This window comes from Pleurodeles waltl, chromosome 7, assembly GCF_031143425.1.
Source record: "Pleurodeles waltl isolate 20211129_DDA chromosome 7, aPleWal1.hap1.20221129, whole genome shotgun sequence".
NCBI classification, from domain to species: Eukaryota; Metazoa; Chordata; class Amphibia; order Caudata; family Salamandridae; genus Pleurodeles; species Pleurodeles waltl.
The window spans coordinates 974,942,981-974,962,378 of record NC_090446.1 but is presented as its reverse complement, the minus strand read 5'-3'; the positions used below and the strand labels follow the sequence as shown (position 1 = coordinate 974,962,378).

Sequence of the window (19,398 nt, the reverse complement as noted above, 5' to 3'; positions counted from 1 at the left end):
CAGCACTGATGGCAGCCATTGTCCCTGTGTCCAGCCTCCCCCCTCCAACGTCCTCCACCCAGACCCAAATCCCTGTACCCCAGCCCATCCCAAGTACACCTACAGACCAGCATGCACACAAGTCAACACCCAAAAGTAGCTCAAGCAAACATAGGCACCACACACACCACAGGCACTCACACAAGCATCACACCCATACAGACACAGCAACATCCACTGCCTCCACTGTGTCCCCCTCCTCCTCTTCTCCCTCCTCCCTCCCAGTGTTGTCTACACACACACCTGCATGCACCACATCTACAGGCTCTAGGACTCGCACCAGGACACCCAGCACCACAAGCCGCTCACCTGCACTCACCACCTCCACTGCCATTTACACGTCCCCTGTGTTCTCTCCCAGTGTGTCTGTGACGCCTCCTCCCAAAGTACACAAACGCCGGCAATCACTCACCCAACATCCATCCACCTCATGACAGCCTCCAGTACCTGCACCTGCACCCAAAACACCTAAAGTTACACCTCCTACAACCACCTCCTCTTCCTCCACTCCCAGACCCCCTCCAGCTACCCATCCCAGTGTCCGTCAGAAACTGCCCCTATGTCAAATTGACCTTTTTGCCACCCCCCCCTCCAATTCATCAGTCCCATCGTAGCGCCTCAGCCAAAAAGCCTCCAGTACCAGTGGTGCGTGTTCCAGGTTTTTGGAGTGCACCGTCCACCAGGGCAGGCAGTAGGACCCGGAGCCAAGGCACTGGCAGCCCACCCCCTGTAAAGGCTCTGAAATTGGGGAGTGGACGACGGGACTGTGTCAAGACTCCTGTTGGGACAACAAGTGAAATGGGATCCAAGGCGATTGGTGAGTCAGCTGTAACTCCAAAGAAGGTGGGGAGGGTCCAGAGGAAGTCTCCCAAGCCTGTTGTGAGTGTCACGGCGGAGAAGTGCGCCATAATTTCCGGCGGTCCAGACACAACCGCCAGCACCGTCGTCACTGGTCCAGAGACCACCGCCGGAGTCACAGCCCAGGAGGGCCCAAGTATCGTCACTGGTCCAGAGACCACCGCCGGAGTCACAGCCCAGGAGGGCCCAAGTATCGTCACTGGTCCAGAGACCACCGCCGGAGTCACAGCCCAGGAGGGCCCAAGTATCATTACTGGTCAGGAGACCACCGCCGGAGTCACAGCCCAGGAGGGCCCAAGTATGGTCACTGGTCCAGAGACCACCGCCGGAGTCACAGCTCAGGAGGGCCCATGTATCGTTACTGGTCAGGAGACCACCGCCGGAGTCACAGCCCAGGAGGGCCCAAGTATCGTTACTGGTCCGGAGACCACCGCCAGAGTCACAGCCCAGGAGGGCCCAAGTATCGCCACTGGTCAGGAGACCACAGCCGGAGTCACAGCCCAGGAGGGCCCAAGTATCGTTACTGGTCAGGAGACCACCGCCGGAGTCACAGCCCCAGAGGGGCCAGGATGCCACAGCCCCGCTGGCCAATGATGGAACGTCATGCCACACACCAATGTCCAGTGTGGAGATCGTCATGCCACACACCAATGTCCAGTGTGGAGTTCGTCATGCCACACACCAATGTCCAGTGTGGAGATCGTCATGCCACACACCAATGTCCAGTGTGGAGTTCGTAATGCCACACACCAATGTCTAGTGTGGAGATCGTCATGCCACACACCAATGTCCAGTGTGGAGATCGTCATGCCACACACCAATGTCAGTGTCCGAACCGCCATGTCAAAGCACCGCTGAACAGTCCAGAACCGCCATGTCAAAGCACTGCTGAACAGGGCAAAGACCGCCATGGCAAAGCACCGCTGAACAGGGCAAAGACCGCCATGGCAAAGCACCGCTGAACAGTCCAGTACTGCCATGGCAAAGCACCGATGAACAGGGCAAAGACTGCCATGGCAAAGCACCGCTGAACAGGGCAAAGACCGCCATGGCAAAGCACCGCTGAACAGCCCAGAACCACCATGTCAAAGCACCGCTGAACAGTCCAGAACCGCCATGTCAAAGCACCGCTGAACAGGGCAAAGACCGCCATGGCAAAGCACAGCTGAACAGGGCATGCACCGTGTGTGAATGAATGTACCGCCACATCAGGCATCCTTATCCCATGTGCAGCTGGGACAGTGACAGGACAGGAACTTTCACGGGGAGACTCATCCAGTCTGGGCACCAGTCCCCCTCCAGAACCAGTGGAGACCTGCATCTATTTGAGAGACTGTGGCTCTGCACTCCCCAGGATGGCACAGTGGGCAACCCACCCACTTGTGAGACTTGAGAGACTGTGGCTTTGCACTCCCCAGGATGGTACAGTGGGCAACCCACCCACTTGTGAGACTTGAGAGACTGTGGCTTTGCACTCCCCAGGATGGCACAGTGGGCAAGCCACCCACTGTAGAGACTTGAGAGACTGTGGCTTTGCACTCCCCAGGATGGTACAGTGGGCAACCCACCCACTTGTGACACTTGAGAGACTGTGGCTTTGCACTCCCCTGGATACATCAATGGGCATGGAGCCCCGTCGTGGATCTGGCTTTGCATTCATCCGGCTGAGGTGCCCCCCCTTCCCTTCCCCCTGAGGTGCCTGTAGTGTTTCTATCTGATGCCCCGGCAGTGTTCTCTCCGATTTTGGCCAGGTATCTATTGTGGGCCTCGCCCTCGCATTTTTGGACTGTTGGTGCACGGACATTGTTGTGTACATATCTGCACTACTTCTTGTATTGTATATATAATTATGAGTGATTTAGAGATATATATCAGTATATTTTTGTATGACATGTATATTGGCACATTACAATCTTTGACCGCAATTCGCTTTGTCTTTGCATTCTTCCGGGGGGATTGTGGGTTGTTGATGTGATATTTTTGACTGCATTGGTGTGTATGTTGGCTAATGCGAGGGTGGGGGTTGGGGTGTTTGGTGGGTGTCCCCCTAACTTTTGCCTCCCCGTGTCGTAGATGCAGTACTCAGCGGTATCTTCTGCGCCTACGTCGCTGTTGGTCGTAAATGAGCAGAAAGACAAGCGCAGGTAGTATTTGGAGTTCCGGCTCCATGGAGTCGTCGTTCCTCGTGGGATGTGTTGAGGTGAGCGTTTTCCCATAGCAAAAGCTGTTTCCGCCGTGTTTTTATCCACGGTGAATCCGCCCCGGAAAACGTGGCGGATTGGCGGGTTGTAATGGTGTGGGCGGTACATTGTCTCCCGCCTGTCTGTTGGCAGTGACCGTTGCGCTGTTTGTCTGTACCGCCGTGGCGGGCGGTGTGTTAAAGTGGCTGTCTTTGTTGGTGGTTTTCGCCAGGGTCATAATTCCCTTTTTTTGTCCGCCGGCCTGTTTGTGGTATTACCGCAGCTTTAACACCGTCCGCCAGGGTTGTAATGACCCCCAAAGTACCTGATTGCAAGAGCAGAAAAAAGACAGAATGATCAGGTAATTCAAATATGAGAATGCCTTGATTATCTAAGATTTCACATTTCTCTGAAACGTGAAAATTGGCAGGGAAAGGTGTGTATTGTCACAGTAAATGAGTGTCAGATTTCCAAAGTCTTGGAGCTTAATGAGTGACTGTCTAGTCCTAGAGCTTTAGATTTTTTTACTTTACAAATTTCTGCAAGCCAACAGTTTCTTCATTTGTGGTTGATCAATGTTAACTGTTCTCAGAGATTCAGCAGATCTAAAAATTAATTTCTGCGTTTAGTGGGAGCTAGTGAATATTAATAAGGTGTAGAAATAAGTGCTCTTCAGTGTTGCTCAAGGATCACCATGAATCAGGCAGAATGATGCTGGAGTAGGAGCGAAGTACAATATTGATCGAGTAGTCACTGTCTAACCTCAACAGAATTTAGTACCCTGATTAAAGATGTCCATTTCAGAGAGTTTAGGCAGGGCTAAGTGTCTTCAACCTGATTTCAGTGGCGCTGTAAATTTCAAGGTCTTCTTTAAAAATATCTTCCTTGTTGTATTAGGGAGCATGAATTTCACAAAGAAATTCATACATAAAACTTTGCACATAAACAAATACATTGTATATCCTGACCTTAATGTAGTGAAAGATTGACATAAGTATAGAAGGGCAAGATCAAGGCATGGAAGGGGTGAGGCTTGAGCTTGGCCTGTGCCCATTTTGTTTTGAAAAAGTCTATTTGCTACATTAAAATGTGATGACTGGCCATCCGACTTGTTGTCTCAATGTCCTGGGTTGTACAAGTCTGTGTAAGTTAATACAAGAATTTTGTAGCATTTTTTTGTTTATCTGTACTGTGGTTTTTCTCTTTCATTGTTTTTTACTAGTTCCTTCTGTAATGATTGTTTTTCATTTTATTTCTTTTTTTACTTACCTTTGCCAAACTACTATATACATTAAACAGACTTCTTAACTAAGAGTTCTGCCTCTTTTCTTTTTAAGAGTTAATGGGGCTGTTTTGGATGGCTTTGAGGAGGATGTTGGCCACCGCACTTCGTTCTACTTCTTCTCAGTGAACACCATGAGAAATTCCCTTTTCTTCTATCAACCTGCTGGTTTTCGACATATCCCACAATCTAAGGTAATAAAAGAAATGAATAAATGTTTTAATTTGAACTGTGAGCAAGTGCTGCTTCAGGATTGTGTAGATTATGTGTTTCTCAGCACTTGTCTCACTGCAGAGTTTTAAACAAGTGAAGTGCAGGTAGGTCAAGGTGTGGGAGCACAAGGGATTGGTAGCAGTTTTGAGGGTGCTGTGTGGATTTTGAAGGAATCCAAAAGATGCTGAGGTGTAAGTCTTTGACTTCCTCAAAGTGGGCCGCAGATGTCAGCCAAATACCAAAGATGACTGCTAGGGATAGTACTGAAGTTGATGATATCAACATTGTGAGTAGATATGAGCCTCTGGTTGAGTAGGAACGTGATGGTGCAGAAATCCTGTTCTGTTGTTTTATTGACATACAGTTGTGCAACTAGAACATAATTTCTCTGTGTGAGCTACTGGTGAGTACTAAAACAGAAGACATACTGAACAATAATGGTTACTCAGTGTCTGTCATCAGCTAAGTTCTATTTTTATTGTATTAAATGCTTTTCATTTCATTCCAGTATCATATCCAGAGTTATCGAATAAGCCACTAATACCTTAACAAACTAGATCACATAGGGTCATGCAATTCATTTAGGAAAGAAAAGTCTCAGGAATAGAGAGGTAATACATTTACGATCACAACCTATTCAGTTCTGATGTTACCATAATAAATAATATCGGAATAATAGTTTAAAATATTACCCCAAGTGAAAATGTTGTCAATATTATGAAATTCTCCATCTGCTATGATTTTTAACATTAGGGCATGAGTCGTCTTTCGGGGAAGTTGAACGTTACACCTTCCAAAGATCTTGTGATTTTTTGTTTTCTAGATAATTGTTTTACCCTGGAAAACTGCAGTCAAAAGAATATCAGTGACAATCAATGACATATTTTTTTCATATTCTAAAGTCAGCCCACAAAATATGCTCACAAAAATCAAATAATGGACACTGACTTAACCTCACTCAAAATGTACATTACATACATAAGAACTCACAGTTTTGTTAGTTAAGGGGTACTCCGCAATTTTAGACCCCCCACATTTTACAGAATTCAATAATAATGCAGTGCCAATGCCATAAGGTAGTGGTTCCCAACCTGTTACCTCAATTAGAGTTCCAACAATTACTGGATCAGAGGTGGTGTGAAACCTCAATTTCATGGGGTAATGTGTCCCTGCTTTAAGGTACCTCTCACAATATAAAAAATCAGAAAATATAATTTCATTAAATGGACGCACTCAATAATTGAGTTCTAGATCAATAGAAAATGTTAGAAGGTTCCATTACAGAATTAAAAAATAAAGCAGAGCAAATGCCACAAAGCAGTGGTTCCCAACCTGTTGACTTCTATGGACCCCCACTTTATCATTATTGGAAGCCGGGGACCCTCACTGAATCATTAGTGGAATCTGGGGGCCCTCCACTGAGTCATGTCTGGAAGCCAAGGACCAGGCCTGTACATTGTTGATGATCTGAACTGCAAAACAACATACAAAAATACAGAAACCAGCATTCCTTCAAATACATATATAAATGATAACATGTTATTTAAGTGCAAAAAATAAAATTTAAATAAATGTTACATTTAATAGGAAGGTCTGAGCTTTTCTAAATTCAATTGAAGCCACATGTTGTTCATACAATATTCTGTTTGATGCACCTGGACTGCTCTCACAAATCAATGTGAGGATGCTAATTTAATTTTTAGTCTTCAATTTCCAATTTCTTGCCATTTACAGTACGTTTAACATTTTCAATTGTACATTTAATCACTTTATTTATATACACTTTATTAATCTGTTAATATTAGTTAATTTTCTAAGCAGTCATGGACCCCCTGAGGAGGCTTCACGGACCACCGGGGGTCCCTGGACCACAGATTGGGAACCATAAAGGATCTCAGTGTAAGGTCATACAGAGAATCCAAAACTGAGATATTATTCCAAGTCCCAAATGGGTAGTAAAATCAAGGGAATAACACACTGCAGCCCTAATAGAATAGGAGAGTTTTCTCTGGCTCACCCATAAATTGAGGATTTTATACACTATTTTTGCATATGAAGTTACAGAATCTGCTGACTCGCTGTGATGGGAGCAAATGTAACAGTTTGTCATCAAATCAGAACACATGAAAAATAAACGCCATATTGCCTTCACCCCTTAGCTGCTCGGCCTCCCCTTTCCCAACCTGAGCCCTTTTTTGCTTATTTGGTGTAGTTCGCGCTTGGGCCTTTATAACGTTTTGTCAACATAAGCTATCCATGCCAAATTTGCGTACTTTTTTTCCAACACCCTAGGGATTCTAAAGGTACCCAGAGTTTGTGGGTTCCCCAGGAGACCAAGAAATTAGCCAAAATACAGCTAAAATGTTGTTTTTTTCCAAAAAATAGGAAAAAAGGGCTGCAGAAGAAAGCATGTGTTTTTTCCCCTGAAAATGGCATCAACAAAGGGTTTGCAGTGCTAAAATCACCATCTTGACAGCTTTCAGGAACAGGCAGACTTGAATCATAAAATGACATTTTTCAACGCAATTTTGGCATTTTACTGGGACATACCCAATTTTTACTATTTTATGTGCTTTTAGCCTCCATCCAGTGAGTGACAGAAATAGGTGTGAAACCAATGCAGGATCCCGGACAGCTAAACATTTCTAAAAATTAGACAACTTTCTGAATTCAGCAAGGGGTCATTTGTGTAGATCCTTGAAGGATTTTTTTACAGAAAGTAACAGCTAAAATGAAAATAATATTGAAATTGAGGTGAAAAAAAGAGCCATTTCTGTCCACATTTTATTCTATAACTTTTTTCACCTATGGCAGATTTTTTAAAGCAATATATCATTACGTCTCCTTGGCTCTTCTGGTTGCAGGGATGTATAGGGCTTGTAGGTTCATCAAAAACCCTAGGCACCCGGAGCCAATAAATGAGCTGCACCTTGCAATGGGTTTTTATTGTATACCGGGTATACAGAAAATCATTTGGTGAAATATAAAGAGTCAATAATAGGTATCAAGGAAATTTTTGTATTTCCAAAATGGGCACAAGATAAGATGTTGAGCAGCAGTGTTTATTTGCACATCTCTGAATTCCGGGGTCCCCATACTAGCATGTGAATTACAGAGCATTTCTCAAATAGACTACTTTTTTTGGAAGGAAAAAATGTATAGAAAGACAAGGGGAAGTAACACTTGCCCTGCTATTCTGTGTTTCCCCAAGTCCCCCTATACAAATGGTACCTCACTTGTGTGGGTAGGCCTACTACCCGTGACAGGAAACGCAACATGGACACATCACATTTTTACATTGAAATCTGACCTGTTTTTTGGAAAGTGCCTAGCTGTGGATTTTGGCCTCTATCTCAGCCAGCACCCAAGGAAACCTACCAAATCTGTGCATTTTTAAAAACTAGACACCTAGGGGAATCTAGGATGGGTGACTTGTGTGGCTCTCACCAGGTTCTGTTACCCAGAATCCTTTGCACACCTAAAAATTTGGCCAAAAAAAAACCACTTTTCCCTCAGATTTCGGCGCTGCAAAGTTCTGGAACCTGAGAGGATCCACAAACTTCCTTCCACCCAGCATTCCCCCAAGTCCCCCCATAAAAATGGTACTTCACTTGTGTGCATAGGCCTAGTGCCTGCAACAGGAAATGCCCCAAAACACAACGTGGACACATCACATTCTCCCAAAGAAAACTGACCTGTTTTTATTCAAAGTGCCTAGCTGTGGATTTTGACCTCTAGCTCAGCCGGCACCTAGGGAAACCTAGAAAACCTATATATTTTTGAAAACTAGACGGCTGGGGGAATCCAGGATGGAGTGACTTGTGGGGCTCTCACTAGGTTCTGTTACCCAGAATCCTTTGCAAACCTCAAAATGGTGCAAAAAACACTTTTCCCTCAGATTTCGATGCTACAAAGTTCTGGAATCTGAGAGGGGCCACAAACTTTCTTCCACTCAGCTTTACCCAAATATCCTGATAAAAATGATCCCTCACTTGTGTTGTAGGCCTAGTGCCCATGAAAGGAAATGCCCCAAAACACAACATGGACACATCACATTTTCCCAAAGAAATCTGACCTGTTTTTTGCAAAGTGCCTAGCTGTGGTCTTTGGCCTTTAGCTCAGCCGGCACCAGGAGAACCTAGCAGACCTATACATTTTTTTAAACTAGACATCTAGGGGAACCCAGGGTGCGGTAACTTGTGGCACTCTCACCAGGTTCTGTTACCCAGAATCCTTTGCAAACCTCAACATTTGGCAAAAAAACAACTCTTCCTCACATTTCGGTGATAGGTTCTGGAATCTGGGAGGAGCCACAAATTTCCTTCCACCCAGCATTTCCCCAAGTCTCCCTATAAAAATGATACCTCACGCAACCATCAATGTTAGTCCTTACATGAGGGCAACTGTTGACTCTGGGGTGATCCATTCCTAATGCAGGCACTAGGTACAGACACTCAAGTGGGGTAGCGTTTTTATCAAGACAGATGGGGAAACACTGGGTGGTAGGAATTTTGTGGATCCCAGCATATTCCTGTAGTTTGTGTGACAGAATTGACAGAATAAAATAGAGTTTTCATTCAACATTTCACCTTTGTGGGGTATTCTGGGTAAGAAAACTTTGGGAAATCCACACAAGTCACACCTCAGTGGACTCCCTCGGGTGTCTAGTTTCTAGAAATGTCTGGGTTTGGTAGGTTACCCTATATGGCCGCCAAGCCCTGGACCAAAAACGCAGGTGCCTGCCTCACAAAACCTGGTTGTTTTATGATAGATAATTTTGATGTGTTCACAATACGATTTGGGTCTGAACTAAATTGGGGAACTCCCAAGAGAGCACTCTCTCTGTGCTTGCCGACACATGCACCTGCTCTCTGGTTTGGGTAAACCCACTGTTGTCGCGCTGCACAGACTGTGCTTGCGAAGGGACAGCAGGACTGTCCTCATCACCTCCCTCATAATCACTGGAAGAGGAGATGCTGGAAAAATCACTCCCAGAGTCTGCGCATTTGGCCTATTTCTCAGATGCTGTCTCAGTCTGTGATCCTACGTCAGAGCTGTCCTCTATAACCCGAGTTAGGGCTTGAGCAGCAGTCATCCAACGAGATGCCATTTCTGCTGCTGGCTAAACTCTCGCTCTAAAACACTAACCCACGCAGACGGTCACAAAATTGCTGGTGGGCGTGTGTGTGATGCGTGCAACAATAAAGGTCAGTCACCTTACCTTCGCTTCATCCCTCAATCAGCACGTTCTCGCAAGACACTCAAAAATCCAAAAAAGACACCCTATTACTTCACCGTGTCACATACCAATTGTCACAGTCTTTAGAGCCTCTGGCGCCCAGTCCAACAATCATTAGTGGTGCTCCCACTCCCATGAGCTCCTCCTCAGATTCCCTCACTACCACCCAGCAAAAGTGCCCTTCATCTCTCCATAGCCCCCCTTGCACATACATTTCATTTGTTTGATAGCGCACGTAATGGCTGGATTCACTAATCCACTCAGCTATTTACATAAAATACAGATTTAATCTTTGCAGTAGGCATTTAAACCTTCTGTGCTACTTTATGGCTTCCAAACTGCCACTAGACAAAAGTCGGATCCTTTTGTAGCAGAATCATAATCACAAAAGTTACTTGACTTTTTATTGCTGCCTAAAAGCTACAGTTGAAACGCGTCAGTTGAAGTATGTGCATTGCTTTGCTCTTGGAAAATATATATAGGTTCAGGATAACATATATCTTATATATATGTGTGTGTGTGTGTGTGTGTAAAGAGATCACTTTTATATGTGGGTGTGGTTTTCCTGAGGGTCGATCGCAGGCCCCAGGGAAACCACACATGCATTGACAAAAGTGAATGCTATATTTTTTAAAAAGCTGTATGGTTTGAAAACAAAATTGCCTCCACAAGGGGCGTCGCCCTGCCCATGGGCGACCCCCCCTGTCAATTTCATTTTATTTTTAAATATATTTTTTTATTTTATATTCCCTGGGGAAACCTAATGTTTTTTTTTAAATATGGAGGAGGGGGTGGCCCGTTTTCAGAGGGGCCCGACCACCCCATGTGAATTCCCTGGTACAATAGAAAATTTTACTTGCCTGTGTACTGCAGAGTTTGCAAACAGAAAAGCGGACAGGTGGGAAGTGACATGAATGGTAAGGGTGAATTCCATCTTGGTAAAGTTGGTGTTTGTATCTAAACTGTGACCTATTTAACTTCCAGCAGAAAAACACACTTCTAACATCATGGGAAATTTTATTTAAAAAACAACAGAATTATATTAGTGCTATACATATACAATTTAGTGTGAAATATGCATTCTGCACATTGTTAATGATTCACAAAAATACAAAAACATACAAATCTTCTACATCAGTTTGATTTCAACTCAGTATTTACCCACTACTAAAGCATATTTGAAGTGAAAAATATAGTGCAGATTACCAAGAAATCAAAATGTTCCATTGGCCATATCATGTCAATACGGTACCTGTTAATAAAGAGCACCTTAGTCATGCACACCCCACCTTTCGGTTTCTAGGACAAAGTCATTTCACATGGTTTATCATAGGGTTTAGGTTTCTAAATTCTATTCTATTCACCAGATTTATAAAGCGCATGGCTACCCGACACCTGGCTTCCCAGCGCTAGAGGGTTAGGTAGAGTGTGGAACGAAAAACAGGTTAATGGAAAAGGTGAGTTTTTAACAGCTTCCTAAAACTCAGAAGGTTGTTTTCCTTTCTCAAATATGTAGGGAGAGAGTTCCACAGCTTGGGTGTGAGATAGGTAAAGGATCAGCTACCACACATAGCTCTGTAAACTCTGGAAACAACCAGAAGATCGAGGTTATCTGACCTGAGAGCCCTCTTAGGTCGATATAAAGTGATAAGCTGCTGAAGAACTTTGGGGCCTTCTTTGGCTTTGGCCCAATGTACCAGACATAGGGCCTGATTTAGATCTTGGTGGTGGGGTTACTCCGTCGTAATGGTGACAGATATCATGTCCGCCATTGTTTTCTATGGTATTTAGGTTTTGGCAGATGGGCAGCCAATGGAGGATTTTGAATGTTGCTGTAGCTGACTGCATCTTTGGGAGGCCTAGTACTATGCAGCCGCATTATGGATGATGTGGAGTTTATTGGTGACTGATTTAGGACTGCCCAGATAAAGCAAATGACCTTAGTCAAGGCGTGATAGAATCAGTCCTCAGACTGCTATCCTTCAAGGCTCCACTGGGAGCCATTTCAGGGTTTTTCTGAGGGCCCTCAAGAGACCAAAGCAATTGCTGGCTATCTTTTTTACTTGTGAGGTCATAATGAGGTGATTGTTCATGGTGACCCCTAAGCTCTTCATTTCCAACTTGGGGGTGGGCCTTCTCCTAGAACAGGGGGGCAAATAATCTGTTGCCAGAGGGATGGATTATTCCCCACCACCATAGCCTCAGTTTCTCTTATTCCCCACCACCATAACCTCAGTTTTCTCACCATTAAGTTTTAGACAACAGGCTGCCATTCATTTGGCCACCTTTTCTAGGCAACAATTCAATCCCACAGAGGTGGTGTCAATATCAGGTGACAATCAGGCAATCAGCTGTGTTCTGTCGGCATAAGACACCATCAAGAAGCCGGCGGAGCAGATGTTGTCAGATAATAGACATACATATATGTTGAAAAGAGTGGCGCTCGATGATGAGCCCTGCAGCCCCCCACATTTCAACTGATGGGTAGTAGAGTCAGATAATCAGCACACCACCATCATTTTCACATTTCATACTTTTCATGCATCTCTGAACTGTTAGCAACATTTCTGACAGCTTGTGTGCACCGATTCATGACATTAGTCTGCAGACTGAGATGCTACAATGAGGCTTATTTACAAACAAATAAACAGTAAATGGGTTTCTGCAAAGGAAGGATGGCACTTTGCCCTAATATAAATGGTATTTAAATTAAAATTCCCTTATTACAGATTTGCTGGAATTAGAATTTCAAACACAATATAGGACCTTTAAACATCCCTCATATGTCCTGATCGTATTTATCTTTCCTTGCCCAATAACATATCCACAGAAAGCCATAAATAGATGGAACAAACAGGAAACTGAAAATACATGAGAAAAGCTAAATTAATCTTATTGTATTTGAGTGTTGAAGGGTGGATTTAAGATATATCCTGCTATCTTTATTTATGTAAATTAGTATTTTTAATGTAAATTACAGAAAAACTCAACAGAAACTATGGCTGAAATGGGTAGACTATCTTTTCTGACTACTGGTACTAACCACAGACACTATCCACCTCTTAAAAACTAAAAAACCAAAGCATAATACTGACTTAAAGAAATGTATGCTTTAAGACAGACCCTTTATGCCTGAAATGAGTATAACAGAGTGGGTCATTAAAGGAATGGTTAGAAAAAGGCTTAAACAATAATCCATTACTATCTCTTTTATATCAGGGATTACCAAATGTTGGTCCTTATTTGGAATTCAGATTGGTATCCCGCTATCTGCCAGGGATACAGAAGTCCTGTCCTCCGCCACCCTGGTGGATTACTGCCTGTCTAGTTTAGAGATCTTCACCTAACCGATAGAGATCACTATGATTTCTCAAGGAGCTATTATTACAGCAGTTCCTCTAAAAGTAGTGAAAGTTTGCTGAATGACCACAGTGGTTCATGTGCTCACTCAGACTTTTTCTTTTTCAAAAACAAACTCCCAAATCTGGAGTTTATTTTTTAAAAACAAACGACTAACGACTCTGACACTCTGGATGTTGCCTCCCAGGGTTTGGGAGTAATTGTCCTCCTTACTGTTTGGGACTGCCGACCTTTTCCGGGTAGTCCTGAACAGAAAAAAAGTAAATCATAACGTCAGCTCATACTGGTACAAAAATGTAAGCTTTCTTCCTTCTCTAGTTTCTTGACCAGTAAGGCACAGGGCTAACATCTCGATGCGCAAGAGAGGCATAAGTGGTGACCTCGAGGTTTACCTTTGGAGCTTTTTCTCTCTTCCCCATCCTCCTTGATAAGGAAGGAGGTTGACCAGGGATGGAGTTGGCTGGTATTTTCCCTGTGCCTGACATCTTTTGTTCCTCCTTGTAACTGTCATTGTGGTGGCTGGGTGTATGAGGGTATCCTTGCACACTCTTTCATTGAAGGGACACCGGTGACTCTACTGAGGTGAAGTACTACTACGAGACACTGAGATTGGTAGGGAGAGCACTGAGACACTGGAAGCTACCCTATATTCCCTGTCTGAAGACACTGGCTGGGGGGCTCTTGGCCCTGGAGTAATGTAATGACGCCACTTCTAGGTGTGCCTATTGTCGGTATTAAAGCCTAGCAGGCCAGGGCGAGGTGGATTTTCCCAGCTCTAAAGAGTACACCATACTCTCTCCCTCAGCTGGACCTTACCAACCAATTTGATGGGCAGGCATACTGCTTTGCATTCCCGGGTTCAATAAGTAAAGTCAAACGCATGGGGCAAGCCTAACAACTAAGATTGACAAGCTCACTCGACCCTTCAAACTAGGATGGATGCAACCAAGTGAAAGCCTTCATGGTACCCTTGACCCACCAGGCCATTCAGTATCTCAAGAAATGATTCTGAAAGCAATCAAAACTACAAAAACAACATTAGTAGATAAAATCAGTGTGGTAGGCATTGAGGTCTTCCTGCTATGACAGGATTTTCAGAAAATATCCGAATGCACTAAAGAGACTGACAACTGCATATCCTCTATTGAAGACTGATCTCCATACTCTCACCCTGGAATTTAAAAAGCTCAAAGATAATTCAAAACAATTGGAAAAGAAGAGAGGGGGTGAAGAAGATAGATCAAGATAAACCAGTCTGCACTTGGTTGGGATCCCAGAAGGTTTAGAAATGCCTAGAGCCATGCAGTTTCTTTTAAGCTGGTTCACGTTGTGGAGTCTCAAGAAGGGATTATCCACTTATTTTATACTAGGAAAAGCACACAGAGTGCTGGTCCCTGGTCATCTCCTAAGGCGCCACTGCGCCCATTGATAGTCAGAGTCCTTAACTTTGTGGATTGCTACATGATACTTCGAATCGCAATGGAACATAAGGATGTATGTTGTGAATCCTACAAGTTACTACTCTTTTCGGAATATAAGGCAAAGTATCAGTAACAACGTAAATCCTTTTATGAAGTAAAACAATAAACTAAGAATGTTGCAAGTGTGATACATGATACTCAGCAGAGCTCAAGGTTCTGCATCAAGGGAGATTGCATTTCTATGAAACATCTGAGAGTGCCTGCTAGTGAGTGGAGAAAAGGGTAGATGTCTGTGATGACTCAATAGTATTGAGACTGGGGAGATAGGATGCATTGAGGCTAGTTTGCATGTGCAAAATAAAAAGGTTAGATGGCCCAGTAGGAGAAGTTACTGTGGGACACAAATGTCTTAAAAAGAGAGCTGGCTGTTCCTCTTCAACTGGATCCAGTGCTGTTGGCAAGCAGGGAACCACTCAGTGGCACAGTGCCCTTAGGGAGGTGCAGAACTGGCAGTTATCACATATAAGTGTTTACAAAATAGGCAACAGGTTCCTGGGCACCAGTGTAGATGACAGCTGCCCTGAACTGACACATTGGAGTGCATAGCAGATCTACTTCACACTGAGGCCAGAAGAGCCTGCAACCTGCATTGAAGTCTTTATGTTAAGTGTTAAAGTGCTAAGGGTGACAGGTTCTTTATGTTGGGAAGTATGGGGTGTGGAAAGTTGGGGTTGGTTGGTTAGAGGAATTTTTTAATAGTCAGGATGGGATGCTACAAAATGGACCATTTTAGAATCAGGCATAGGCGCATTCTCTAATCTTAAGATTCTCTCCTTACCTGTTGATGACCTAAACAATAAGGTTAAAAGATGTGCTGTGCTACAATATGTTATGAAATACAAATACTGTGAGTGGTCCTCTTAAATATAAAACACTTACTAGGTATACAGTGCCAATTCCTTGGCCACTACGTTATATTGGGGTGTTTCATTACGGGTACACAAAAGGTTCCAGAGAAGTCACTATACTAGTTAATACTATATCACTACTCAAGGCATTCCAAGTGGTGGTGACTGAGGTGTGCAATGATGCTATGGGTAGATATATGGCAGTCTCAGTCAGTTGGAGGGCTTTCTTTGGACCATTGTTTGGGTGTATGTCCCATTTGCCCTTATCCAGCGTACATTACAGGTCCCTTAGTGGGATGCTGCTTATAGGAAGAAATTTCATTTCCGTGATGGACCTCCCTGGTTGACACTAGAGGACCTGCGATGCTACACAGCAGACTGCACTTCCTAGATGGGCTGCCACAGTGTCAAAACAAATGTACTTTCAACTCTGGAGCTCATAGGTCCCACTCCAGTCTATACCATGTTTCTCTTCCAGTGGTGGAGCTACAAGAGTCACAGGTGCTAACATATTGCCATGCCCAGATACCTATTGGACCACTTCATGACTGAAATAATATTTCGTAGATCCCCTGGGATGGCAAGTCATCAATGACGCCTCAGTTCTTGGTGGCTGCTACATGGGCACTTCTCAGACTCGTGTCAGCGATCATATAGTGAATTGCTTTGATTTAAGTAAAATTATGGCCCCTTCAGCCATATTGGTTTCAGAGTGGTTAAAAACTATAATCAAAGGCAAGATAATGTCATATATCACTTGCCAGCATAGAAACAGGGATAGAGAGAACAAGGTGCTGGAATCCTCAGTCTGAAAATTAGAGGCTGAATTTGGACTGAGTACAGATGCAGTAATCCAGAGAAAACCTGATTCAACATGAGAATTCCTTAAGTAAGTAATTTTTATAAATTCCATAGTTACCTAGAACCTTAGCAATAAAACAACAGCATAAAAACACAACATACAAATCTATTTTGGGTCTAAGAAGCAGCCACAGAGTAAGTGAACTAATTAAAAGTCCGATACGTCAGCCTCTGTAGTCATTATTGTCATGCTGGTAGACCCATGCCTAGATGCAAACTCCAATGTTATTGAAAACAAAATGACTCAGGTTTAAAGATTAGAGAAAATCTGCTGCACAGTCATACTCCACAACCTTAACTAGCAGCAACAAGTTTCTTCAACGTGAAGGCTTCAGGCTTAAAGTTAACCTGCCAGTATGAGACAGGACCTTCCTAAGAGGCAGAGGACCCACCTTGCCCTAGTGGTAAAGTGCAAAGTGAAGAAAGGGGCCAATTCCCCAGCAACCAGCAGAGTGTGGGGGAGAGGGAGGCCTGGAATGATCAGCCACCCATAGTGGCCTTTGACCAGGCGCCCCCTGCCGAATAATAGCAGAAGTGCATGCATGATGCTCTGATCTCCTTCCATGGTGACAAGGATCAGGTGCCCCCCCTTCCCAGTGACTAGAGGACTGAACACTTAGTAAGGGTGAATACCCTCCCACAGAGACCTGAGCCAGGCAACAGTTCAACTGGGGACCAGTCTCCTCATTCAGCAATCGTGTCCTGTGCCTATAGTCACAATACGCGGTGACAATTTTGTGCCTGCCTTCAACAGAAATTTGACAGAGCAGCAATTCAACTGGGCGGGGGGGTGTTGTGTGTTGTGTGCGTGAATGGGGGGGGTGTGAGTGTGTAGCGGGGGTGTGTGAGTGTGTGTATGCATGCAGGGGTTGTTGTGTGTTTGAAAATGTGTGCATGTCTGTCTGTTTGTATGTCTGTGAGTATGTGTGCGTGTACGACTGTGTGTTTGTTGGAATGTTTGTTAGTATGTGTGCGGGTATGTGTAGTGGTAGTGTCTGTGTGCGTGTAGGAGGGGTATGTGTTGATGTTGGGGGGGTGGGGAGGCGGGTCCTGACAACTTTGAGGGGTGGTAGAGGGGTTGGGGGGTTTGGGGGGAGGACTCTGGGGAAGGGGGGTGGGGGAGACCCCTATCAGTGCCAGGGAAGGAATTCCCTGGCACTGATAGTGCCTACCACCATGGATTTCTTGGCGGTACAGAACCCCACGAAATCCATGGCAGTATGCAGGGTCGTGATACCGCTGGCGGTGTTGTGACAGCCGCTGGTCTGGAGACCGAAGTCTCCAGGCCAGTGGTCGTTACCACCCTGGCGGTCGGAGTGGAGAAGTGGCGGTTTAGCATGGCGGTCACCGCCATGCTTGGAATGCCATTTTCTTTTCCGCCAGCCTGTTGGCGGTATTACCGCCATTTCTCCACTGACCGCCAGGGTTGTAATGAGGGCCTTATTAGTTATTTAACGTCAACCAACCATGGGCTCCGCATGCCAGTAGAGACTTGTCACAGGAAGCGAGAAGATTTTTTCTGATTTCCAGACAAGCATTTTAAATGCCTGGTAGCTTTTAGGTGTCTGCCAGAGCTGTGTAAGCCCAGTAGATGCCAGAGACTCCAAGAGATACACCCTTACCGGGTCAACATCTCTATCTTGCAGTTCCCTCCATAAGAGATGATTCAGTATGTTGGGGTCCACTTCCCTGATCTTGTTTCAGCAAATTATATAGGCTCCCCGCCTGGCCAGAGACTTTATAACCAATCCAAACTCCAAGCGAATCTGTGCTGGCAAAGTGATATGCCAGAGTGAGAAGATAATTCTGTAACACTGTGCCATTATGTTATCCAGAACTCTGGCATCACTACTCCTGAGTAGCTTGCTCTCATATGTTGTTGTTGGTATCAGTTTTGCTTGTACTACACGGAGGAAGGGCATCACAAACGGCCCTGCCATTTTTCTTCTAAGGCTTTTTAATGTAACAATCAGACCCATGCCCTTCCTTTTAATCACTTCTCTTTAGGCAAAAAAGCATCGTCTTTAACAATGCTGACCCCAGGTATGTGTACTCGTTTGTGTTTTCAATCCGGGTATCTCCCCAGAACCATGTCTGAGTTCCATAATTCCTGCAGTTAAACTTCATGATTTTGTTTTTTCCAAGACTGGTGGTCAAGCCATGGGTCAGAGAATAAGCTCTTACGGTGCTAAGAAGCCTCTGCAGCCCCACCTGGATGTGACTGACTAAGACCATGTCGCCGGCTTTGAGGAGACTGGAGACTGAGGACATCCGAGATTTGAAGCATGGGCGATACAGGATAGCAGCTTTTGTGTTAGATCTACCAAAAAGAGATTGAAAAGAGTGAGGGCCAAGACACATCCCTGCTTCAGACCTTAGCTGGTTGGGGTTTTCCTGGATAGGTGTGCTCCAGCACCCAGCTTGACCTGCATCAATTTGTCCTTGTGAAGCAGGATCAGCATTTCAAGCAGGGGCTGTTGAACGTTCCAGCTTGCCAACGTGCTCCATAGCTTTCCCAGTTGACCTGGTCAAAGGCAGCCTTGTAGTCAATAAAGCAATGCTGCAATGGCATTTTGGTGTTTTTTGCTGCATCTATTAAGAGAGACGGTGTCAGGATATTTGTGTTGTGCCTGACTTTTTTGAGAAGCCAGTCTGGTTCAGTGAAATAATGGAATTGGATGAGTACCACAAAATGAATTCTTCGAGCAAGGTCCTGGCAAAAGTACTTTGCTTCATTGTCAATGAGTGCTACTAAATGATAATTGGTAGTCAAGGCTTTGTCGCCACTTCGAAATATAGGTGAGATTATGGAGCCTCTCCATGAATCCGGTAGGATGCCTAGGCTTCTAGCCTGGGAGAAGACCAGTGCTAGGATTGCGGACCATAAGATGGCATCCTGTTTACACACTGCTGGAGGAATGCCATCTGGTCCTGGGGCACCCTGACTTCACTATTTTGCTATATGCTGCTTGATTAGTGCCTCATCAACCAAAATTGGCCTTATGGGGAGAACCAAATGAGCAGCTTCTTGAGAGTG

General features: G+C 44.6%; 1 protein-coding gene across 2 annotated transcripts in view; it reads left to right on the top strand.

Annotated features, from left to right (window-relative positions):
* Positions 1-19,398, top strand: part of LOC138245814 (alpha-N-acetylgalactosaminide alpha-2,6-sialyltransferase 1-like) — a 211,458-nt gene that overhangs the window by 134,223 nt on the left and 57,837 nt on the right. For both annotated transcript variants that reach the window (XM_069199750.1, XM_069199749.1), the window contains exon 5: positions 4,415-4,553. In XM_069199750.1, coding sequence (XP_069055851.1) covers positions 4,415-4,553 — 139 coding nt within the window. The remainder of the gene's footprint in view (positions 1-4,414; positions 4,554-19,398) is intronic.